Here is a 25,759-nt window from a genome sequence, read left to right as displayed (position 1 = left end):
ATTTTAGCTGAAGTGCTTCCAAAAGAACTAGAAGCTGAAAAAGAGCTGGAGTCCACAGAAACTAAGGCAGCTGTTCGCAAACGTCATGTTGACACCCCAAGTGGGTCACACAATCAGCAGATGGGGTCACAGCGATGTGTAGTGTGTGGAGGATGCCATTTTGCGCTGCACAGCATGACCTCACATGTACAGTGCATGTCAGTTCATGATGAATGGAGGACGCCATTTTGCTCTTCAAATTGGTGTCCTCCATGTTGACTGAGGAGGAACTACTACATTAAAATGAGGTCATACCCATAAATAATTTGGGAACCGCTGCCCAAACACGTACATTACCCATAAGATATACTTCTATTGTTTTGAAATAAAAAAGACATCCCGAGTGGAGCTGAAAGCCAGTAACCAGCAAAAGGAACGGACTGAAAAGCTTCAGTAAATCAGCTGGTGCTGAAGGACCAGGAACTCCTGACTCACTTCTCTTTCCTCACAAAATTGACCTTGATGGATATAGTCTCCAGAAAAGTTTATCTCTGGTGGCAGCTCTGGGAGATAAAGAAGCCAGAGATTTGAAAGTGATAGGAGAGTGGAACAGAGGAAGGATACAAGTCCATTAATAACACAAAGACTTCAAAGAGGGCATTTGGTGAGAAAGCAGTCCCAAAGCTCCCACCAGTGCAGACTAAGGATCTGACCATTTCAGATCCAAGAAGATCCCTATTCTCATTCGGCATTCCAAGGGTTTAAGGATGTCACCTACACAAAGATACAATCAGAATCAACTTTCAGATCAGACACCTAATCCAACTTCTAAAATAAATAAATAAATAGGTTTTTTGTTGACCTAGAAGAGTGACTATGCCTTTTCAGAAGCTGGCAGATCCTAGCCTTAAAGAATTCAGCTGCTCTCCTTCCTGGAGCTGGATCTGAAGCCATTGGATCTTAAGACTCTGAAGACCTTGACTCCACTCCAGATGGCTCCTAAGACAAGTTAATGGTTTCAGAAGTCAAACTTTCGATCAGACATGCTCAAAAGCAGAGAATTCCTTACATGGAGATCTCTCATAGATCCTCTGACTCCAAGTCTTCCTCCAAAAGGAAAGCTTGATGCAAGAGGCAAACACCCCATATGCCTTACCATCACAGGCTAAATGTGTATATACACACCAAGCAAACATGTCAGACAGGGTCTGGACGTTGGTGAAAAACATTATGGGCAAAGAAGAGCATTTTGTGAAGCTTGTTTTGTTCTTAATGCATACCATTAAAGCAACAAAGTCAGTGAACAGAAGCTGTCAACTCACTAAAAACTCACTTAAAAATGAATACCAAAACAAGAAACCACAAACTTCTAAAGCTAATAACCAGTCATGTGCAGAGAACAACATTTGGTTCTGTAACTGCACTGACAGATGAAGAGGAAATGAAGCATGTTTAGAGGGTGGGATCCTTTGTACCCTCAATTCCAGAATGATGAACCAGAATCATTAATGTACACTCCTCAATTTTGCTGCTGTGAATGGTTCTGTGGTTCACCTGGCAGGGCACGTAACTCGTAAAGTGGAGATCTGTGGAGCCAAACAGAAAGGGGTAAAAAATCAAACAAGTTATGTAGCTGTGTCTTTTCTGCAATAGTAGAGCTAATTAATATGCTTACATTGGTCTTAAGTATACCAAAAACCAAGCTCATTAGTGGCACTGAATACAATGTATGTTTTATCCAGAGTAACAGCAACAAAGCAACACAAAAATATTTCAACTTGCCTTGAGCGCTGAAGACTTCGAGGAGAGGCAGGCTCATGGCCTGTCTGCTTGTCAGCTATTACCGGCTGCTGAGGTGCTGACTGTGAAGCTGGTCCTTGCTTTACACCTGGAGTAGTTACCTGCAATGTTCAAAACTTGGGTCAGATTTCCTTTGCATCATAAATCTCGAACATATGAACTAAAGAAAGAAACACGGGAATTACCAGGTACAATCAGATCAAGGATCTCTCTAGCTTGGCAGCTTTCCAGTCCAGTACTTTAAATTTCAGAGAAATAAATATATGTCAAATGTCAAATAAATCCCATTTCTTTTCTGGCTCTAGATTTACAGCCCTTTCACTTCATGCAATGTGCATTTCTTTAAAATTTAACTTGGATAAAAGCCATCTGCTATTTTCCTCAATACCCCACCACTATAGGCACCAATTTCTTTAGATAAATTTGACATCACTCAAACTTCCAATTTTTAATAATTAAAAGAGTTACAATCAAAGATCAACTATCCATTTCCTCCAAAGCACCAATACTGCTTCTAACATGAACTCTGTCGTACTACACTATACTTCACATTGAAGAGGCATTATTTACTATGAATGCCACAATTCAATTTTTTTAAAGTATGTCAAGCCTTTGCCTCTAATACTGTATTTCTATATTTTCGAATAGGGACCTTCAACAGCTTTGAGAATTCTTACACAAACTAGGTAACAACAAGTATGACATCTCTATTAGAAATGGAAAAATTCACATTTTCAAAATAAAAAATGCACATCAGTTTGGCCCCAATTGTAACTGTTCTAATGACTATCCCCAAACCAGTAACTAGAGTTCTTTGAGATGAGCCTCTGAATAATCACGCTTATGAAATCAAGGTGCCCAATTGCAAGCCACCGGAATCTTCTGGAGAACAGTGTCTGTTAGAGACACTTGCCTCTCCCTCCCTCTCCTTTCCACAGGGTTCCTTTCAGTTCTTTCCACTAACATGGAAATTCCTAAACTAAGACACTAAAGACAGGAGACAAGTAGGTAGCGACTGTGAATAGGCAGAGGTTCATCTCGAAGAAAGAAGGTACTTACTTTACAGTAACTGGAGGTTTTTTTAGATGTTTTTGTCTGCACTGATCCCTCTGTAAGCATGTGAGCACTCCAGTCGCACAAGCCTGAAATCTTTTAGCCAGCAACATCTGCTGGTGTTGCACATGTGCCATTGTTCACCTTCGCACCCTGTACAATGAGCATACAGAGGGTGAAGCAGCCCCAATCGTCACTCAGTTTCTTCACTAATACAAAATATCCAGGTAAGGACTCTGTATCAAGGGGCAAGGCAGGTGGATCAGGGGATTCAAATGGAAAACAGTATCTTGAACTCCAGTTACTGAAGCTAAGCAAGCTCTCTTCAAGCATTTGTCCAGGTAAATCCCACTGTAGGTGACTGACTAGCAATAACCTCACAAGGAAATGAACGATAAGAGTTCTAACCTAAATAATGACTGCAGGACAATCCTGCCAAACTGGACTTGTGATCTAGAATCTTCCACAATGGAATAGTGAATAGTAAACTGTATGAACAGAACTCCAAGTAGGTGCCCTATAAATCTTGGAAATAGGGACTCCCTCCTGAAATAACACATTTACTGAGCCCTAGTACAGAGAGTCCTAACTTGAGAGCAAAGAGGTAATTTATTTAATGTACAAGAAATCTTAATGTAGTCTGTAACACACTCCAACTCAGAGAAAAGGCTTGCCTTTTAGACTTGTCACCAAAAGCCACAATAGGTCCGGACGATTTACAAAATGGTTTTGTTCTGGTAAGATTAAGGAGACAAAACCCCTAAGAACATCTAGTGTGTGGAATTTAGCTTATGCTAGAAAGCTATGATGTTTAGGAAAAAATACTGGTAAAATATATAAATTGCTTTTTTATGAAAATCTAAAACCACTTTTGGTAAAGATTTTGGATGAGGCCTGAGAGTAAATGTCTTTATGACATACAGTTAATGGAAGGCTTGACAAAAGCCTGAATTTTGATCACCCTGTGAGCCAAGATGATGGCTACCCAAAATGCTGTTTTAATACAGAGGTAATATAATGAATAGAACAATATGGGTTCTAAGGGAGGGTTCATCATGAATCAATCCCTTTTAAAATTTTGATACCATGGGTTGAGAAAAAAATCAAATTACTCAGATGGATGACACGCTAATATAGCAGCCAGATGACTAGCAGTAAGTGTACCCGAGAGTCCTGAGTGTTTCAAAGTCAACAAATAGTCCAAAATAGTTAGAATAGAAGAGCCTAAGCGCTGAATGGACCACAACGAGAAATGCTTCCTATTAGCTTGACAGGTCTTTCTAGTAGAGGCAACTCTGCTTTGGATTGAAACCTCTTGCACAGCTGCATAACAATGTCTATCCACAGAAGTTTGTCACCTAGCCTCCATGCTGTTAGATGCAGAGATGCTGGATCCAAGTGCAGCACCTGGCCTTGGTTTTGTAAAATTATTTCTGGGAGGTTCAGAAGTGAAAGAGGTGGACTAAATGATAGATGCATCAGGCTGGAGCATCAGAATGGCATGCCCAAGTTGAAGCTACTGAGTCAGACAAGCTGCCATATGATACTGTATAACGATGCAGACTTTCACAGAGTCTCACTCTGACAAGACTAAAGGTGTGAAAAGAGGTGATTCATCATGGAAAATCTTTCTTGAGGAAGGTTTGCTTTTGCTGACCTGGAGTCCCGTTCTGCCCCTATAAACTCTATGTATTCAGAAGGGGTCAGAACAGACTTGTCTCAATTGATCTTAGGCCTTGTCAGGAAAAGTGCTATAGAACTGAGCGAACAATACTTGTGACCTACTCTGATGAATCTCCGCAGATTCGTTGGGCTCAGGAAAACACTTCTGAGAAAGACTGAAAGGACCAATATGTGACCGTTGGAGGGAGCTGATTGTCCAAAGTGTGGTTTTCTTGGTCATTGATCCACTCAAGCAATTCTCAGCCCAGAAAAAAAAAGGAATGATGAGATCCCTAATCTTGTGGTAGTCTGGGAGTATTCTTTTCACAAAGTCTGAGGCTCTTTGTCTGTATCAGGAAGAGCCTCTTTCATCATGTGTAACCTTCTCTCTCCTTCATACAAGCTTGTTTTATTGATCGTAACCCAGAAAGTCCATCAAGATGCTAGCTCAAGGAGCAAGTGTGCTCCCATGAGAAAGTTTCTCTACCTATTTAAGAAAATTAATGGCTGGTTTTGTCTATCACAGCTCCAGAAATCACTTTAGACACTGCCTCGTTCACTATGATAATGCCAATTCCTCTGTGTGTGTCTGTGTGCGTGTGTGTTCTTATGAGTAAGTGCTACTGCAACAGGCACCACTGAAGGTGGGGGGGGGGTGTTTGAAGAAGGCCCACTGAAACCAAATGAGCCATTGTGAAACATCAAAGGACAAAGACTTTATTGACTCCCCCCCTCCACCTCCAACACATGCACCCATGAAGAGGAGACGGGCGAAAATACTTGTCCCATCAGTTTGAACTCTGGGGGAAGGGAATAAAAATCCCTGACCAGAAGGAACTGTATCACTATCCTGTTAGGAATATTGCCCTCTCCAAATTTTAAAGTATAAGCAAAGGATCCCTAAGCTGCTTAGCTTGGATTACCTTTAGAGAACATAAAAAGCTTGTATACGCAGCCATTTCTATTACCTTTTGGTACCTAAGACTAACTCATTTATGTGTGTATATTTGCCTGCTTTAACCTTGTAAATAACATTTCTTTTTCTTAATTAATAAATCTTAGTTCATTATAGGACTGGCTACAAGCTGTCTCTTTGGTGAGAAACCTAGGATGCAATTGACCTCGGATAAGTGACTGGTCCTTTGGGACTGGGACTGAATATTGTAATATTGGTGTAAAGGAAAAGTCTATCACAGTCCAGAGTGCCCAAGAGGACTGTCTGTGATGCCATGTGAAGGCTGTTACGGTGCTTGCAAGTTCACATTTGACACTTGATTGGAGAAATCCAAGTATAAAACTCACAACCAGGTTGGGGTTTGTGTCCTGGTTTGTAACAGTTGGCACTCATGCTAATGAGCTACTCCAGACAGCTTGACAGCTCTAAGTAAAAATCAAATTGGAAGAGGAAAAGAGGGAGGTGCAAAAGAGCAGAAAAATCCTGGATAATGCCTGAAACATTCAAATATTCGTTCTGTTAAAAACCATGGCACTGAAGAACAGTCTTTCCTTTTGTAAGAACAACAAATTTCATATGGAAATCGAGACAACAGAGAACTCGATAATAACAGTTTTGCAGAGTCTCTTAATGGAAGTACAGTTCTACCATGAAAGGTTTTTGGGAACAAGAATAGCTCTTCATCATTTTATATCAACAAAGTACTTCTGTGGCTTATATCGATATGCTTACACTTCTATACAGGATTACGCATCAGTAATACACAAAACTTTCATAAATGGTTTCTTTATCCCTTCTTCAAATTATAGGTTACCACCATTCAGTCCTATGCTCACCACTTGCACATAAATCATTAAGCATTTTACCTTTGGCTGTGACGATACCGGGGGTGTATTCATCAAAGGTTTCAGAGGAACTGTGTTAGTTTGAGGCGTGCTTATTCTTGGAGAAACATATGACCTTGGCGATGAGGCATCCGAAGTTAAAGACATTGGAGACTGATTTGATGGCTGAGCTATAAAAAGAAATCATGACAGTATTTTATAGCACCTTTTCCCACCTAAGCGTAAAAGCTGCTTAACGAGAAAGGAAACTAAAAATAAAAAGCATAATAAAATAACATACTTAAAATGCAAAGAAAAAACAGATCCAACGTAGTGATCAGAAGAGAAGTTACAAAAATGCTCAGCTCCTGAGAACAAGAGCTATTGGGTCCTGAGCATTTTTGAAAAATCTGATCAGTTTATTTAGGTATCTACACAGAAGCAGGACTCTTGACAATCTGGTTTCAACTCAGTGCGCTAAAGATCTTTGAAAGTCTGGGCCTTTAAATGTGGAGAGGGGAACCTGAGTCTCATTCAAAATAATTAATGTAAAGTGTTCAATCCAATTAAACTCAACAATTTTCCAATATACTTCACCTAGAAGAATGAAATATGTATGTAGCAGCTACCTAAGGCTCTCAGCATCTCATTTAAAAACAAGAAACAAAACAACCCAAACCAACGCTGCGCCAGTAGGTTTTTCAATTCTATAGTTACTTAAAAAAAAAAAAAATCCCACCACACACACCACAGAAACACACCCTCCCCTAATCAACTGCAAGACTCTTTCTATCAAGCTCCTCTTAATCTCTAGCTCTACTGTATATAAACTAGCACCTTCCCAAAATGCCTCCAAAAACAGAGTTTATAATGTACCTGGTAGGTTAACATCAGAACTCTGGCAGACCACAGAGGTAGGAGGAAGGAAGGACATTCCAGAGTCAAAGATCCCTCTCAGAAAAATCTTTCACAATCTCACTTAAAATGAGGTTAAAGGTTACATTGATGGACCCCAGGTTAAGAACCTCTACTGATCACAAACACAGAAGTATCATGAGAAAAAGGTATTCTTACGTAACCAGCCTCAGGAATCCAATGCTTAATATTCTGTTCTTCCTCCATGCAACAGATTAATCTAAACCTATCAGAAACATGCAGTGCCTGAATGCTGAGTTCCCCAAAAGCAGTTTGGCATTTACCCACACATTATTTATCAAGAATCAGAGAATCAGAAAAGTTAAGACAGAAGAGACCTATTAGAGTTTATCTAATCTAGTCCATCAGCCAACTATTCTTTGACCATAGGCTCTGTCTCACATCTTACGGTTAGGAAAGCCCTCAACTTCTAGTGTATCAGACATCCTACCCTCAAAGGAAGGGTAACATACAACTTCAGATGAAAGTTTAATTACCATTGTTGACATTCAGTGACAGAGAGTTTTAGTTATACTGACCCATATAGAATGTAATCTGACAATTTTACATAAGGGAAAGTGAGACTTTAAATACCTTGTGCAGATAGTTGTGCAGCTTGAGAAATCAGGGAAGTAATATTGAAAGCAGATGGTCCAGCAGTGAGAATCTTATGGAGTATAGACTGCAGAGAGGCTTGTGTCACAGCTGCTGTAAGAACTAAAAACAAATAAGTTTTAGCGGTGTTTTCTACGTTTCTGTTCAAACATAAAATATGTTCAAAATTGTAAAGCAAAGCACAAAAAACACTGTCTAATATGGCTGCTTAAAGTTAAACTCTGAAATCCACATTTAGGCATTTGAATAAGTGGACTGATTTTCACTGACAGATATGGATTCTTTACACAAAATGTTAACTGCCTATGAATGATGAATGTTTAACTTAAAAAGTTAAACAACATTAGAATCCAAAGGCCATTTATTGTGCCTTCCTCTAGAGACAATACTGATGAGGGCCTGTTTGGAGTTTTTCAAGTTATTTTTCCTGTTTTTAAACTGAAAAGAATCTGTCCCCATCTCATGTGTCAAAATGCAAAAAAAGGTCACTGGTCTCTGGAAACCTGCAAATGCTCTACAGCTCACTTCCTGTCTTTGTTCTACAAAGCCAGTGTCATAAATATAAAGGGAAGAGTAAACCCCTTTGAAATCCCTCCTGGCCAGGGGAAAGCTCCTCTCACCTGTAAAGGGTTAAGAAGCTAAAGGTAACCTCGCTGGCACCTGACCAAAATGACCAATGAGGAGACAGGATATTTTCAAAAGCTGGGAGGTGGGAGAGAAACAAAGGGTCTGTGTCTGTCTGTATGCTGGGTCTTTGCCGGGGATAGACCAGGAATGGAATCTTAGAACTTTTAGTAAGTAATCTAGCTAGGTATGTGTTAGATTATGATTTCTTTAAATGGCTGAGAAAAGAATTGTGCTGAATAGAATAACTATTTCTGTCTGTGTATCTTTTTTGTAACTTAAGGTTTTGCCTAGAGGGGTTCTCTATGTTTTTGAATCTAATTACCCTGTAAGATATCTACCATCCTGATTTTACAGGGGGGATTTCTTTATTTCTATTTACTTCTATTTTTATTAAAAGTCTTCTTGTAAAAAACAGAATGCTTTTTCATTGTTCTCAGATCCAAGGGTCTGGGTCTGTAGTCACCTAGGCAAATTGGTGAGGCTTTTTACCAAACCTTGTCCAGGAAGTGGGGTGCAAGGTTTTGGGAAGTATTTTGCGGGGAAGGACGCGTCCAAACAGCTCTTCCCCAGTAACCAGTATTAGTTTGGTGGTGATAGCGGCCAGTCCAAAGACAACGGGTGGAGTATTTTGTACCTTGGGGAAGTTTTGACCTAAGCTGGTAAAGATAAGCTTAGGAGGTTTTTCATGCAGGTCCCCACATCTGTACCCTAGAGTTCAGAGTGGGGGAGGAACCTTGACAGCCAGGGAAGATTCTGTTCCATTAATAAAAAACCTAGTAGTTCAATTAGTTTTAAAGAACCATTGGAAACTTCAGCACACATGAACAGTGATGTAACAACATATTAGAATGTGAGGGTGAACTGCAGAAGATTGATGGAGAATCAGTTGAACTAGCTAGCAACAGAAAAGGCAAGAGGAAGAGGTTACTCACCTTGTGCAGTAACTGGAGTTCTATAAGATGCATCCCCTTACAGGTGCTCCACTTTAGGTACGCATGCACCTCATGTGCCTTTGACCAGAGATTTTTGGTAGCAGCACCCATTTTGCCCATGCACGCAATCCAGACATCCTTGTGCACCATACCCAGGATATATAGAGCTGTATGGGCAAACTGCCCTCAGTTCCTTCTCTACCACAGAATCCCATGAGATGAAACTCTGAAGCAGAAGGGAAGGACGGTGGGTAGTGGAGCATCCATAGGGACACCCTGAAGAACTCCAGTTACTGCACAAGGTTAGTAATCTCTCCTTCGAGTAGTGTCGCGATAGGTGCTCCACTTCTGGTGACACCTGAGCAGTACCCCGGAAGGAGGAAGGGGCTTCACAGTTGAGTCCAACACTGAAGGCAGAACTGCATTCTCAACTGCATCATCTGATCTGGCAGTGTGAATCAAGGCGTACTGTTTGAAGAAAGCATGCAGGGAAGACCTGGTTGCTCCTCTACAACTTCCAGCCACTGGGACACCTTCCAATAGTGTCACAGAAACAGATTTGGATCTTGTAGAATGGGCAAGCACCCTAAAAGAAGGTTTAAATTGGCAGCTTCATAACAAGAGATGATACATCCAGAGATCCATCTTGAGAGGCTCTGAGAGGAGACTGTGGAAACTCTGGATCTGTCTGCAAATGAAACAGTTTGGGAGCCTTTCTAAAAGATTTGGTTCTATCCAGACAGAAGTCTAATGACATTCAAAGTGACATCCAAAGAGAAACATTCTCCCTGGTCTGCTATGGTTTTCGGAAAAAAAACGGAAGATAAATAAGTTGGTTAATATGCAGTTCAGAAGATACCAGCATATCCAAAGGTAATGAAACTTTCTCCTTGAATACTGTAAAGAGAGAATCTGCCATTAAATCCACCATTTCCCCAATTCTTCAGGCATAAGTGATGACTACCAAGAAAGCGGTTTTAGTGGACACAGGTGAAGGGAACATGTAGCCAATGACTACATGTTTAATGTAGACAATCAAGGACCAAGTTTAAATAGCATGCAGGGATGGGCTCTCTAATCTGTGGAAAAAGGTTAATCAAACCCTTGATGGATCTTGCTGTCATGAAATGAGAAAACACCTAAGAATCCCTCAACAGAGGAATGAAAGGCTGTTATAGCCACCACATGAACCTGGATGGAACTCCTGGAGATACCAGACTTTTTCAATTCCCATTAAGTAGTCAAGGACAATGGAGAGGAATGAGTGAACCAGTGAAAATGGTCACTGGGTATACCAGTGATGAAATCTCTTCCATTTCTGAAAGTGTTTCATGAAGATATCTTCCTGCTGTTTAACAGTACCTGTTGTACTTCTGCAGAACAAGTCGTCTCTATCCCTGAGAACCACTGAGTAACCAAGCTCTGAGACAAAGAATTCCCAGGTTGGGATTGAGAGTCCATCCGGAATTCTGAGACAGTAGGTGAGGTATGAACAGAAGACAACACCGTACTAGAAGCTAGACAAATCAAGTAAGGCTACCAGACTTCTCTGCTAAATTGGAACTATTAAAAAAAAAGCTTTGTCATATTTGATTTTGTTCAACACACCCAAGATCAGCTGTGCTGGAGGATATGCACAGAGAAAGCCCATCATCCAACGAATGAGGAAGGCATCCCGCAAGGACTGAGGACCCAAGTCCTCATCTGGATCAGAATTTTATGCACTTCTTGTTAATGGTGGTGGCAAAGAAGTCCACTTATGAGAACCCCCAGGTCAGAAAAAATCAGTTTGAAAACCCACGTGTCCATCTCCCACTCAATTTTGGGAGAAATGCCTGCTGAGATCAGACGTGGTGCTTTGTACACCTGGGGTGTAAGAGGCTGAAATGAGGATGTGACTGGCTATACACCAGTTCCATAACTTCACTGTTTTGGCCCTTCACAACTGACACAGAACACGCAGGCCACACTATCTGTAATGACCTTGAGAGATGTGCCCCTGATTAAGGGAAGGAAAGGGATAATGGAGTTCCTGACAGCTCTCAAGGTAGGTGATTGGGGGGGGGGATGTACTCTCCATGGGAGATGGGAGATTCCTGGACAGAGATCTGGGAAACAATAGGAATCCTTAACATACTCCAGTCGTTGTGCAGATAGCGAAGATTCAGGTCGTTGTCTACCCTCTGTAGCAGGAGAGGTATTGGAGAGGTAGCATGCACTGGGGAAAGATATGGTTTTGGTGACCCAGTAGATCTTGGCACTGATCAGCCCCCCATTAGCAGTGGGGACTCCAGTTCTTCAGAAACAAAAAGATCCCTGAAGTATCCCAATTCTTGCAGTACCGAATGCACCTGAGTCGAAGTCAAGGAAGGCTCCACAACAGTCAGGGTTGGTACCAATACTGATGGCTTCACCAGTATCTGTCTCTAAGATGGGGTTGGTAACTCAGGGCACTCATTGCTTGGAAGCGCGTTTCTAACAGAAGGTGCCAATACTGAAGACGCTATTTCTGGCACACCGGAGCAGAAGACTGGGATATTGGTTTGGGTACAGAGGTCGATGTTACCAGCCTTCTGGAGTCAAAGTACTTGGCATCAGCAGATGGTACCTGTTTCTGAGAAGCAGAGTGTCTCAGGTTCTCTTTTGAGGACACACTTAGTACCATGGCTCTTAGCAGAACTTGAAGGCTTTGATGCACTCCCAGTACCAGAACTGCTTGGTGCTTCAAATGTACCTACTTTGGGACCTGCAGTGTCCTGGGATGACAGATTTCTTCATAGGCAGCTTTCTGGTGGGAGACAACTTCTTCTTGAAGCACCCATCACTATATTTGGCCTTAACCCACAAAGATCTCAGTGATCAAGGTACACAGGTACACTAAATGTAGTTGAAAACAAGTATACAGGGGGATCCTCTGAGCCAGAGTCCAAAGCTGGTCTCAGAGCTAGCTCAGAGCCGAATTTTGGGGAAATTTAATTTCTCTTTTTGGATTTGCTCATAAAAGTAGTACAGACCTTACACCTGGATGGCATCGGAGTGTGTCCCCTAAACACTAGAGGCACCAAGAATGACTGTTGCTAATCAGGTTGCTAATCCACCAGGAAAGGCAGCACTTGAAGGCCGGAAACATGGCATAAAAAATAATGACAATCCTTAAGGAAGGCCTCTCAATTTAAAAAAAAAAAAAAAGGGTGTTTGTGGGGGGGGGGGAGGGGGGACTGAGAGAGACAGGGTGTTCAATGGAAAAACTCTTAACAGTGGAAAAGGGAGCTATGCAACTAATAGTGACAACTAACTAATTGGACTAAACTAAACTAATTACACTAAGCTACAGTAAAGGTGAACGCCAAGAAAAATGGCAAGTGAGCACACTAAAGGCTCCATCTTAGGCCGTTGAGAAGGAACTGAGGGGGGTTATCCCACGTAGCTCAATATATGCTCAGCATGAGGCACAAAGATGTCTGGAGCAAACAGACAAGCCAAATGAGCACTGCTACCACAAATCTCCAATCAAAGGAACCTTGGGCATATGTGCACCTAAAGTGGTGTGCCCATAGGTACACTATTAGAAGTCTTTTTTAATTTAGCAAGGTCATGCAGCCTACTCTTTCCGTATTGACAGCCAGATACACATCCCAGACAAAAGAACAAAACCCAGCAAAGCCCCCAATTCCAATGAGACTACTTGTGCACAAACATTATCTTGATAATTACGTATTTATATTACATTTCAGATAGTAACTTATATGGCAAGTTTAAAAAGTTAAATTAGAAACCTTAACAGCACAGCTAAGTTTACCTACGTATTCATTTGTCTATGTTGCACAATTTTATTCCCCTTATTTTAAGTAGGACTCCAGCTATTATGGTTTTATATTCTGTTATACATTGGATTTGCATAAATAAAAGTTATAAAGATTACATTAAATTTTTGTAGAAGTCTTACCTTCATTTATTTTGGATATATCTACACTAGAATTATTAAGCTGCAAGGTGGCTTGAAGAGCAGGCAGCAGCTGTCGAAGGAGATTTGGATCCTGAAGTAATGGAGGAATTGGTGATTGTGGGACTGGTGAGACAGGGACTGTAGAAGTAGCAGGTGCAGAAGTTGGATTCAGTCCAGAAGCAGAAGATGTGGAAGGAGTTGTGCAAGAATGGGAGACAGACTTGTCCACAGATGCAGACTCTGAACAGAAGACAAATATTAGGTTAGTTTTTCCTTCCCAATAAAGTGCATTATTACAGATCCTCACTAGTACACTACTCACATTAAATAAGAAGTATTACCTTCTCTTTTATTGTCTCACATAACAGATACTAAACACAAAAGCATATGTCCAAGAAACTGAAAGATCTTATGACATACTGTTATTGGGACTTATTGTACTGCAGCTTGGTATAAAAAAGGAACAAATCTTATTTTCAGAACCTGCAATGGTTTAGGTACAACACAGAAAAATATCTTACCATGAATTCCATTATTATAATGATTTCCAACTTCTTACTGGAAGGAATCATAGTGAAAGTTGCCAGTGATACGACCAAGGCACACTGAGCATACTTTTCACGAAGCAAGATTTTTTACCTTTATTGCTATGAAACTTCATTTTCTTGCTAAATTTTAATTTCATCACGCACTTAATCCAGTTTATTGTAGGTCTGCCCTTGACTTTGCTGGACATTTTCTTTTTAGAAAGTATAGAACTCCATGGACTTGACAAAAAGATGGGATGACGTGTCCAATTTTGGGTTACAAATCAAGACCTTCACTACAGACCAGAATACAAGCAGCTAAAAAAACAAAGATAGGAACTGCCAAATGGGATACAAACAAGAGTTCATATAGTGTGGTATCCTGTCTGACAGTGAGCAGTACCAGATGTGTCAGAAAAAGCTGTTAGAATCCTCATAATAGGTAGCTATAGAATGATGTCCCAACAGAGAACGTTTCTTCTCTGTTTAGAGTTTGGTTTATGTCCTGAAGCATCATCAGGACTTGCATCCTTTATATTTTTCATTTAATTCAAGTGTCAATGCTTATTATCCATATAGATGTCTACTCCTTTTGGAATCCTACTAAACTCTTGAAATCAAATTATATTTTGTAGCAATGAGTTGCACAGAATATGCAGGTTAAAAAGTACTTTCTTTAACCAATCTTGCTTTCATTTTACAGTAATACCCCCTAATTCTTATATTTTGAGAAAAAATGAAGAAGAGCACTCCCATTTATTATTGCTATACCATGAATTATTTTCTAGACCTCTATAACATTTTTTTGTTTAGGAAAAGAGCAGTCCATCCAGTAAATCTTAGCTCAGTTTCTTTTTAAATTCAAGTTTGCCAGTAAATAAAATCTGACTGGGGAAAACAACTACATTTTTGTAAAGAAAATTTTATTTTGCATAGCAAAATTTAATCATCTGATGCTTCTAAATCTTTTAATCTAACTCTATAATAAAACTAGTGAGTTAAGAGAAAGAGTTACATGTTACAGGAGTTCAGTACTCCAGAATATGATCATTGAAACTATATTAAGTAGAGTGGATTTCTGTCTTCATGTGGTTGAGGGGAAAGAGTTCATGTTTACAAGTCACTGAAGAACTCAATGTGCTCTTTTAGCCGCATAGAAGAATTCTACACTACAGTGCAGGAAGAACCAGGTTTGATTTCCAGCCTTGGTCTCTAGCACCCATGGAGTCTGGAAATAGTTTGAAAACAGTATGCCTCAAGCCCTGAGTAGCAAGAACTGACTTTAGTTACTCAATTGACTATGAGCAATGTTAACAGGCTTCAGAATAAGGAAGTCCCATCTAGCTCATCTCGGAACAGTGGTTGTAACATGACACATGGAGAACAGGGAAATGAATCTTGTCATCCACTGCCCTTTACCTTTGCCACCAATGAAAACTATGTTACAGTTCCTAAAATTGTGTGATCTATATAGCATGAGAGGTACTTTTCACAATGTCATTGCCCAAAAGAGTTTGCAAAGTATTTTCACATGCAACAAATGGACTTTAAAAGCAGAACATAGATGGAGGAGGAAAGAATGGTCACAGGATTATTATACAACCACATAATGACAGGTGCACAGCATAGCTGATCATTTATTATCCCTTCCCCATTTAAACAGCAAGTCCTTACTACAGGTTTTGCTCATATAAATACTATGCATAAAACGTTAGTGTTCAAAGTAAACAGTACATTAAAATAATTTGCAGGAGAGGCACATCATGTGCAAAATAAGAACCCAGCTATAGTACATGTACCTTTACAAAAATGTAAAGTTTGACTACAACCTCAAAAATACCATACAAAGAAGCCATCTGAAGTTACTTGTAACAGACAAAGCAAGGAAGTGTGTATGGTTATGTACATAAACTACCTACTGTTCTGAGAGCTTTACAAAAAATAGATAATGACAGTTAAAGGGGGGAAAAAAAAAATTCAACTGCCAGGACCAGATTCAAGTAACATTTAGATTTTTAAGTGTTGTTTTAGTTGTTTGCTCTTAAAACAAACCACAGTTCAACACTATTCAATGCAAACATACAAAGATACTGAACTCCAGGAAACCTGTAAAGATATTTTGGTTTATTTGAACTCATTTGGATAAACATGTCAATAGAACTACAATAATTCATACAATCTTATTAGGTCCTTCAGTCAAAAATGGATGTCAGTGGAGCCAGTAACTTGACTAACATCTCAGACACTGTTCTAAAAATAGTACAGATTATAAAAACTTTATATATGTATAAGCTATACTTAAAAGCTAAACAACCCATTTTAAATATCAAACAGATAAAGAAAAATAAGTACTCAAAATTACACTTTCAGAATTAAACACTGCTTTAGTTAATGCGCATTATTGCTGCTGCATCATCATATCTGCTCCGAACATAAGAACAGCCATCATGGGTCAGATGAATGGTTCATCTAGCCCAGTATCTTGTCTTGCAACAGGAGCCAAAGCCAGATGCTTTGGACAGAACAAACAGAAATCCATCGAGCAATCCATTCAATTGTCCACTCCCAGCTTCTGGCAGCCAGAGGGTAGAGACACCCAGAGCACTAGGATGCATCCTTGACCATCTTGGCTAATAGCCACTGATGGACATATCCTCCACAAACTTGTTTAATTCTTTTTTGAACCCGGTTATACTTTTGTCCTTCACAACATCCCCTGACAACAAGTTCAACGGGCTAACTGTACACTGTGTGAAGTACTTCCTTTTGTTTGTTTTAAATCTGCTGCCTATTAATATCATTGGGTGACTCCTGGTTCTTGTGTTATTTATTCCTTCACATCCTTATTCACTTTCTCTCCGCCACTCATGATTTAATAGACCTCTATTATATCCCCTCCTTAGTCGTCTCTTTTCCAAGCTGAACAATCCCTGTTTTTTTCAAACTCTCCTCATGCGGAAGCTGTTCCATACTTTTAATAATTTTCTGTTACCCTTCTATGTAACATTTCTAATTCTAATAGATCTTTTTTGAGATGGGGTGACCAGAACTACATGCAGTATTCAAGGTGTGGACATGCTTTGGATTTATGTAGTGGTATTATGACAGTCTGTCTTATTATCTATCCCTTTGCTAATGGTCCCGAACACTGTTAGCTTTTTTGACTGGGACTGCTCATTGAGCATATGGTTTTCAGAGAACTCTCTCTTCCTTGAGTGGTAATAGCAAATTTAGATCCCATCATTTTGTATGGATAGTTGGGATCAGGTTTTCCAATATGCATTACTTCGCACTTTTCAAGACTGAATTTCATCTGCCATTTTGTTTCCAGTCACTCAGTTTTGTGAGATCCCTTTTACTGCTGGTGGAATTCTGCACCAGCTGCACGCGTGCAGAAAACATGTTCCTCTGCAGATTTCTTTTGCTTCCCTGTAGAAAGTGACAGGGAAGCTGTAGGGTGATGGGGGGGTGTATGGTTGTAGTCTGATAGGCACTGCCCCCCCCCAGAGGCAAGATGTTGGGGGGGGGCGGCCACACAGGGTCACCAGCCACTGCCCCCTCCGTCTCTGCGAGCGCAGAGCTGCCTAGCTGAAAGACAGTGCCGCTTGGCTCCGCAGACTTTGCAGCTGGACGCCGCCTCCCACGTCCTAGTGCAAGTTCAGCTACCCTTCTGTGTGCCGGAAGCCATCCTGTTTTCTGTACAACAGTGAGTGCCTTTGGTGGGGCAGGAGCCCGGCATGCGGCATCCCCTCAGCAGTAGCTGCAGCTCCCCCATTAAGCAAGCCCATCAAACCCCCATCCCGATGAGCCCTACCTTTCCTGCACCTGGACCACCCTGATGAGCCCCTTAAGACACCCCCCACTGAACTTCAACTGCACCCAGACCCCCTCACTGAGCCCCCACACCCAGACCCCCCGAGCCTCAACCACCTTCACCTGGACCCCCCTGCAGAGGCCTATTGCCTCTGAACCTGGAACCCTCCAACAAGCCCCTGTGCATCCAGATCTCCCACTGAACCGCATGCACCCAGATTGCCCCACACAGAACCCTCTTAACCCACACCAGTATCCCCACACACTTAAACCCTCTGCACTTGGATCCTGATCGGCTGAGCCTGCTTGCCTACACCTGGTGTGCCTGGCACAGAGGGCCCCGGCATGCTTCAGGGGCAGGCCCAGCCCTGGCGCTGTATGAGAGTCGGCTGCAGCCTGCGGTGGGGAGGGGACCTGCAGGGTTATCTCCAACCTTCATGCAGTCAGTGGCCTGTGTTCCCCACTGCCCATTTGGAACCTCCACATTTAAGACAATTAAATGTTGCAAAATTTTAAAATATACACAGAAATTTCTTTTTTTTTGGCACAGAATTCCCTCAGGAGTAATCCTTTGTAACTCTTCACAGTCAGCTTTGGACTTAACTATTTTGAGTAATTTTGTATTGTTTGCAAATTTTTCCACCTCACTGTTTACCCGTTTTACCAGCTGATTTATGAGTATGTTGAACTGCACTGGTCCCAGTACAGATTCGTGAGGATCCCTGCCATTTACCTCTCTCCACCAAGAAAACTGAACATTTATTCCTACCCTTTGTTTCCTATCTTTTAAATAGGTACTAATCCATGAAAAGACCCTTCCTTCTTACCCCATCACTGCCTACTTTGCTTAAGAGCCTTTGGTGAGTGGTCTAATCAAAGGCTTTCTGAAAGTCCAAGTACACTATATTCACGGGATCACCCTTGTCCACATGGTTGTTGACCCCCTCAGAGAATTCTAATAGATTGATGAGGCATGATTTCCCTTTACAAAAACCATGCTGACTAATCAGCAACCATAGTGTTAATTTGTGTGTCCGATAATTCTGTTCTTTACTATAGTTTCAACCAAGTTGCCTGGTATTGAAGTTAGGCTTACTGACCTTCAATTGCCAGGATTGCCTCAAGAGTCTTTTTAATAATTGGTGTCACATTAGTTATCCTCCAGTCATCTGAAACAGAATCTGACTTAAATATCATTTAGTAACTGTTCAACTTCATATTTCATTTCCTTCAGAACTGTTGGGTGAATACCATCATGTCCTGGTGACATGTAACTGTTTAATTTATCAATTTGTTCCAAAACCACCTCTACTGACACCTCAATTTGGGACAGTTCCTCAAATCTGTCACCCAGAAAGAATGGCTCAGGCAAGGGAATCTCCCATACATCCTCTGCAGAGAAGACTGATGCAAAATATTAATTTAGCTTCTCCCACAATGGCCACATCTTTCTTGAGAGTTCTTTTAGCATCTCTGTTTGTCCAGTGGCCTTATTCATTGTTTGGCAGGCTTCCTGCTTCTAATGTACTTAAAATTTTTGCTGTTCGTGTGTGTGTCTTTTGCTAGTTGCTCTTCAAATTCTTTTTTTGGACTGCCTAATTATACTTTTACACTTGACTTGCCAGAGTTTACCTTCCTTTCAACTTTCCTTAGTAGGATTTAACTTCCAATTTTTAAAGAATGCCTTTTGGCCTCTAACCTCTTTTTACTTTGTTGTTCAGCCACGGTAGCATTTTTTTGGTCCTCCTTTTTTTATCCAGGGTATACATTTAATTTGAACTTCTATTATGGTGTTTTTTAAAAGTTTCCATGCAGCTTACAGACATTTCACTTTTGCGACTGTACCTTTTAAATTTCCATTTAACTAGCTTCCTCATTTTTACATAGTTCCCCTTTCTGAACTTTTCCAGTAGTAAACATTTGGCACCATTCACTAGTACTAGAGCTGCTGTAGCTCATTTCTGACAGAGTGGATAAAAATCATGGATCATTGATTTATGATGAAAATCATGACTTTAAACTGATTTTAATTAGAAATCCATTTTTATACACACGTTGCTAGTTCTTATTTTTTTCCTATTTTATAATCTTAAATTGCTATACTGAATGTTTAATAATTTTAAGTAGTTTCAGATTTTACATATAGATTGTTTCCTACTGAAAAGAATCATACTTAAAATGCTCATGCATACTTGAAAAGGCAAGTCCATGACTTCATTAACATCCTTACTCAGAGAACAGAAATTCAAAATATAAGACTGATGAGCACTATAGCTATATTGTCAACTGGCACCACCTTCCAATATTCGCAAGGCTGAAAAGCTGTTCTGATATTGCAATTAATCACATTGTATTCTATTACTGTTTTAACAATTTATTTAAATATTTTGGATGCATTCTACATTTTCCAAATATATTGATTTCAATTATACACAAAATACAAAGTGTACAGTGCTCACTTTATTTATTACAAATATTTGCACTGTAAAAATGATAAAAGAAACAGTATTTTTCAATTCAGCCAATACAAGTACACTGGACCCTTGCTAGAACGTGCATCTATATAACGTGAATTCGGATATAACGCGGCCATGGATCCCAAATTTAAGTACCGTAAAAAATTTTTTTTGAGTATAGACGTGATAAATCGACCGCTGAACGTTCTCCTGTCGACTCTACTACTCCACCAGAACGAGGAGAGCAAGCACAGTCGACAGGAGAATGTCAGCTATTCACACTTGATCAAGATGTCATCGCCATTTTTAAGCAGCACTATCGACGGAACTTGGTAAGACAAATGATAGAAAGCGAGTTGTCTGTCACTGATTTTCTGAAGAAGCTGACTATAAAATATTTTTTACATTGGCAGCGAGTCCTGGAATTTATTACACGCTGGAACGATAAACCGCTGTTGGATGGTGGGACTGAGTGTGTCATTTGGCCACCCGCTCCTGGAAGAAAATGAAGAAAGCAGATCACAGTCTGACGAGGAATTCAGCTGAGGGATTTACAGAGGAGGAAGTTGGAAAAACAGACATGGAGTGGATGCAGGAGCTGTGCCAGCAACTGTCCGGGCTCGGGGTAACTGTTCTTCCACAAAATATTGAGTTCTGGATAAGAGGCAATGATGAAGCAGAAGAATTTTCTCCCGTTGCTGAAAGACTAACAGAAGACCAAATTCTTCAGGCAGTACAACCAAACAACATTCCAGAAGCTGAAGAATTGGACTTCGCCATGGAAGAAGAGGAGGAAGATGAAGTGGATGTCGTTCCATCAACTGTGACCGTAACCATCTTAGAGACTGCTTTGAGATGGTTTGATATGCAAGACGTTGAGCCTATAAAAATTATGCAGCTACATAGTCTTTTGCAGTTTGCTAAGCGGAAGTGGCACAGCAGCAAGAAGCAAAAGCAACTCACCGACATTTTAAAGAAAAACTAGACTAGTTTATTCTAATGTCTACTTTAAATGTCTAATAAAGTAACTTTTTTTTTTCTCGTTTATTGTTTCCTTCACATAGGAGTTTATTTTCTAAGGTTTTCTATACTTTATAGATGTGACATTTACTGTCTACAGTAAGTTCATTTTAACGCGGTCCCCACTATAACACGGTACTTGGCATGGATCCCAAATTCCACGTTCTAGTAAGGGTCTGGTGTACTGTAGTGTGATCTCTTTATCATGAAAATTGAACTTACCAATGTAGAATTATGTCAAAAAAACCAAACTCTGCATTCGAAAATAAAACAATGTCAAATTTTAGAGCCTGCAAGTCCACTCAGTCCTAATGCTTGTTCAGCCAATTGCTCCGACAAACAAGTTTGTTTACATTTGCAGGAGATAATGCTGCCCACTTCTTCTTTACAATGTCACCTGAAAGTGAGAATAGAAGTTTGCAGGGCACTGTTGTAGCTGGCATAGCAAGATATTTACGTGCCAGATGCGCTAAAGATTCATATGTCCCTTCATGCTTCAACCACCATTCCAGGGGACATACATCCACCCTGACGACGGGTTCTGCTCGGTAATGATCCAGCATAGCGTGGACCGACGCATGTTCATTTTCATTATCTGAGTCAGATGCCATCAGCAGAAGGTTGATTTTCTTTTTTGGTGGTTCGGGTTCTGTAGTTTCCGCATCTGAGTGTTGCTCTTTTAAGATTTCTGAAAGCATGTTCTACACCTCGTCCCCCTCAGATTTTGGAAGGCACTTCAGATTCTTAAACTTTGGGTCGAGTGCTGCAGCTATCTTTAGAAATCTCACATTGGTACTTTCTTTGCATTTTGTCAAATCTGCAGTGAAAGCATTCCTAAAATGAACATGTACTGGACCTTCATCTGAGATGGCTATAACATGAAATATATGGCAGAATGCAGGTAAAACAGAACAGGAGACACACAATTCTCCCCCAAGGAGTTCAGTCACAAATTTAATTAATGCATTAATTTTTAATGAGCGCCATCAGCATGGAAGCATGTCCTCTGGAATGGCAGCCAAATCATGAAAGGGCATACGAACGTTTAACATATGTGGCACATAAACACCTTGCAATGCCGGCTACGAAAGTGCCATGCAAATGCCTGTTCTTATTTTCTGGTGACACTGTAAATAAGAAGAAGGCAGCATTATCTCTTGTAAATGCAAACAAACTTGTTTGCCTTAGCGATTGGCTGAACAAGAAGTAGGACTGAATGGACTTGTAGGCGCTGAAGTTTTACATTGTGTTGTTTTTGAGTGCAGTTATGTAACAAAACAAAAAATCTACATTTGTAAGTTGCACTTCCACAACAAAGAGATTGCATTACCGTATTTGTATGAGGTGAATTGAAAAACACTATTTCTTTTGTTTATCATTTTTACAGTGCAAATATTTGTAATAAAAAATAACATACACCGATTTCAATTACAACACAGAATACAATATATATGAAAATGTAGAACATCCAGAATATTTAATACATTTCAACTGGTATTATATTGTTTAACAGTGCAATTAAAACTATCATTAGTGGTGATTTTTTTTTAATCGCGATTAATTTTGAGTTAATTATGTGAGTTAACTGCGCTTAATCGACAGCCCTACAAAAAAGTTTAAATGCTTTGACCAGGCTATGCTCCTCCATCAGAGTTTGCAGTCTGAAGTCAATGGAACTTGTGCTCCTAAGTCACTATGGTACTTTTGAAACTTCCACCTTTAGACCCCTAAATATGGGCTTGAGAGCTTAACTTTAGATTTTCTTTTTTTAATGCCAGCCTTTGTATAAAAATTCATATTAACTTTGCTAATGTGTTGAAAGTCTAAATAATTTTCCACTGTTAATACTAGAACAGTTCTACTTTGAAGTGAACAATTTTAGTCCCTGATGCTGCAGCCATGCCTAACTACAAGTACATGAGAAGTTTCATGGCAATGTGAATAGCTGTATGAATAAAGTTATGTACCTGCTAGACTATTTTGACTCCCAGACTTACTTTGTAATATTTAGTCTTCTGCTCACAGCAGGTTTTCTTTCTTTTATTAAAAAGAGATACCCTATTGCAGTAACATTTTAAAAACATCATTTATAAATTAAAATTTGGTGCACTAATCTAAAGTTCCAGTAGCACAAATTCACAAATTAGTTTTACAAAACTTCAGCCTGCTTTAAATGTGACTTTCATTGCATTTAAATTAGTCTACCCTGTTATTTGAGGGCTTTTACATTTATTACTTTAAAACTTTTCTCCCTCTGGGTCCAGACTGGATTTATAACTAAAGCACATGATTTCAAAGGTAGATAAAGCCAACAAATACTTCCAATAAAACAAACCCTCTGAAATATTTCAAAAATAGTTTTTATGATATATTACATTTATAAGATACGTGATGGTATAATATGGTATAAAAGTTTAGCATGCATTCTTTTCAGATTATATGCATAACTCATTTGCAGATTCACCACTTATGGAGTTACACAACTACACCAAACTCTTCATGATAAACACTTATTCCACACTATCATGTATCATCATGTATTTCCTGTTTTTATGTATAATTTTAAAAAAATATTCACTTTTTAAGACCTCCTTTTTGAACTACTGCTGTATTGTGAAGTGACTGGACTACTGTGATCTTGCCAGTAGAGGGGAGTATGCTTTACAATATTTAAATAAAATTATATGCACACACAGAGCACAAAGAACCATAATTTCCCCTTATTCTTCAGAACTAGCTTATGCTTATGTTTAGCACTAGTAATCTCACAGTTAAGACACACAACTTGTTTATGAATGTAAAGACTTGAATTTAACTAGACGGCTTTTGGTAAAATTTCCTAGAATACGAAATACTTAAAATATTGCCCTAAGATTATATCACAAATGTCTCTTGCAAAAGAACGTTGAGTTCCCCATCTCTCAGCAAGAACATATTTGAAGAAAAACTTGGGGTACTCAAGTGACATGGATTCCATATGACGCAGTTATCAGGAGAAGTTGAAAATACTTTTGCAGTAAGCCTAACAGTCTGATTGCGTAAGGTAGTCAAAAAAATGCACTGCATTTAGCAGCCCATATACTAATGCTTTAATTATTTTCAGTATTCATCCAACAGCAGAAACTGGGATTCCCTAATAAAATTTCTTTGTGATTAATTACCAGTTCCCTAGCCATTTGCTAGGGTTCAATTGGGTGTTTAGAAGTATATAAAATCCTTTAAATCTGCTAGAGTAGCATGAGAACACAGAGTTGAAATTATCCAAATTTGGGTTGAACTGAACATGTCTGGAAGAGATAAGCCCTCAGGTCTGCTGAGAATTTTGATCAACCAATCCCTCTTAATCACCGTTAACTTAATGTTATCTTCAGAAACAATGCTATCTAGAGGACTGATGCAAAAACATGTTTTTTTGTAAAGTGAACTACCCACATGTACATCAAGCTTTAACTCTGAGATACAGTCTCTTCATTAAGCAACCCATCTATGTCCAAACCCAAGACTAGAAAAACAAATGGAAAAGAATGCAAATTTGATCCTGTGAAAGAACAAATTTTCTCTTTAAAAACGTTGACATATTAGAAGTATAAGGATGGTCTCAGAAGCCTGGGAGAAGTGTTGATTAAGATGGTAAAACGACTGAGGAGCTTTGCAGATCTCTTTACGGAGGACACAAATGTGTGTCCAAGAGAAACACACAAGACTTTTTAACCTTCTTAAGCAAGATTAAAATAAAGTAAGTAGTCCTTTAGGCACAATCCTCATGAAAATACCTTGTCCCATGGAAGAGCTATCACTTATTGTGAAAATGTAAACTGGAACGAAGAGCAGAATTGCTTTTCCATTATATCAACTCTATCGCATATATGTAAATGAGTTTTTAACATTAGTAATCCCCCAGATCTGAGAGAGATGTATTGCTAATGTACTCACCAGAACTTTCCTCTCTGATCATGCTTCCATTGAGACACTGGCTTTCAGTAACCACTTAAATATTTCCTGAATTAGTCAAACTAAGCACAGTAGAGATCACCTTTTGGGGCCAGAGAGATTTCAGATTTTTTTTTGTTTGTTTAAAGACTACTGAAAGACCAATTACTTTTAGTTGTGATATAGCATGAAATTGTTTCCCTTAGAACAATGTGGAAAAACAAAAAGGTAATGTATCTCCAGTGTCAATAGCCTAGAAAGTTATCAAGCAACTAAAAACAAGATATCTGTTCCAGTTTAACATATGCACCTCTACCCCGATATAACACGGTCCTCGGGAGCCGAAAAATCTTATCGCATTATATCGAACTTGCTTTGATCCACTGGAGCGCTCAGCCCCGCCCCCTCCCAGAGCACTGCTTTACTGCATTATATCCGAATTCGTGTCATATGGGGTCGCTTTATATTGGGGTAGAGGTGTAGTTAGCAAACAATGGGAAAGTTACAGGAATTTATTTATATACAAGCTGTAATATAAGGAAGGAAAGAAGCAAGCAGAGTAAATAAAACCAGCAAAATTAGGGGAAAAAAATTTAATATAGGGAATTAAAAATTATTTATGAAGTGTTGTGAAGAATTTCTTTAAACAGTACCATGACCAGACTGCAGCTGATTTTTTTTTTTTTAAAAGGATTTAGGGCTTGT

The 25,759-nt window shown here is 39.6% G+C and overlaps 1 protein-coding gene across 2 annotated transcripts in view; it reads right to left on the bottom strand.

Moving 5' to 3' along the window:
• The window catches only part of WAC (WW domain containing adaptor with coiled-coil), a 118,391-nt gene that overhangs the window by 16,747 nt on the left and 75,885 nt on the right, over positions 1-25,759 (bottom strand). Inside the window, exons 8-11 of one of the 2 annotated variants that reach the window (XM_075125952.1) lie at positions 13,309-13,548; positions 7,783-7,905; positions 6,316-6,464; positions 1,758-1,880 (exon numbers count right to left, since the gene is read on the bottom strand). In XM_075125952.1, the coding sequence (XP_074982053.1) occupies positions 1,758-1,880; positions 6,316-6,464; positions 7,783-7,905; positions 13,309-13,548 (635 nt within the window). The remainder of the gene's footprint in view (positions 1-1,757; positions 1,881-6,315; positions 6,465-7,782; positions 7,906-13,308; positions 13,549-25,759) is intronic. The other variant, XM_048837780.2, reaches the window with a different exon arrangement.

This window comes from Caretta caretta, chromosome 2, assembly GCF_965140235.1.
Source record: "Caretta caretta isolate rCarCar2 chromosome 2, rCarCar1.hap1, whole genome shotgun sequence".
Classification (NCBI taxonomy): Eukaryota; Metazoa; Chordata; order Testudines; family Cheloniidae; genus Caretta; species Caretta caretta.
This window is presented reverse-complemented; position numbering and strand designations above follow the sequence as displayed.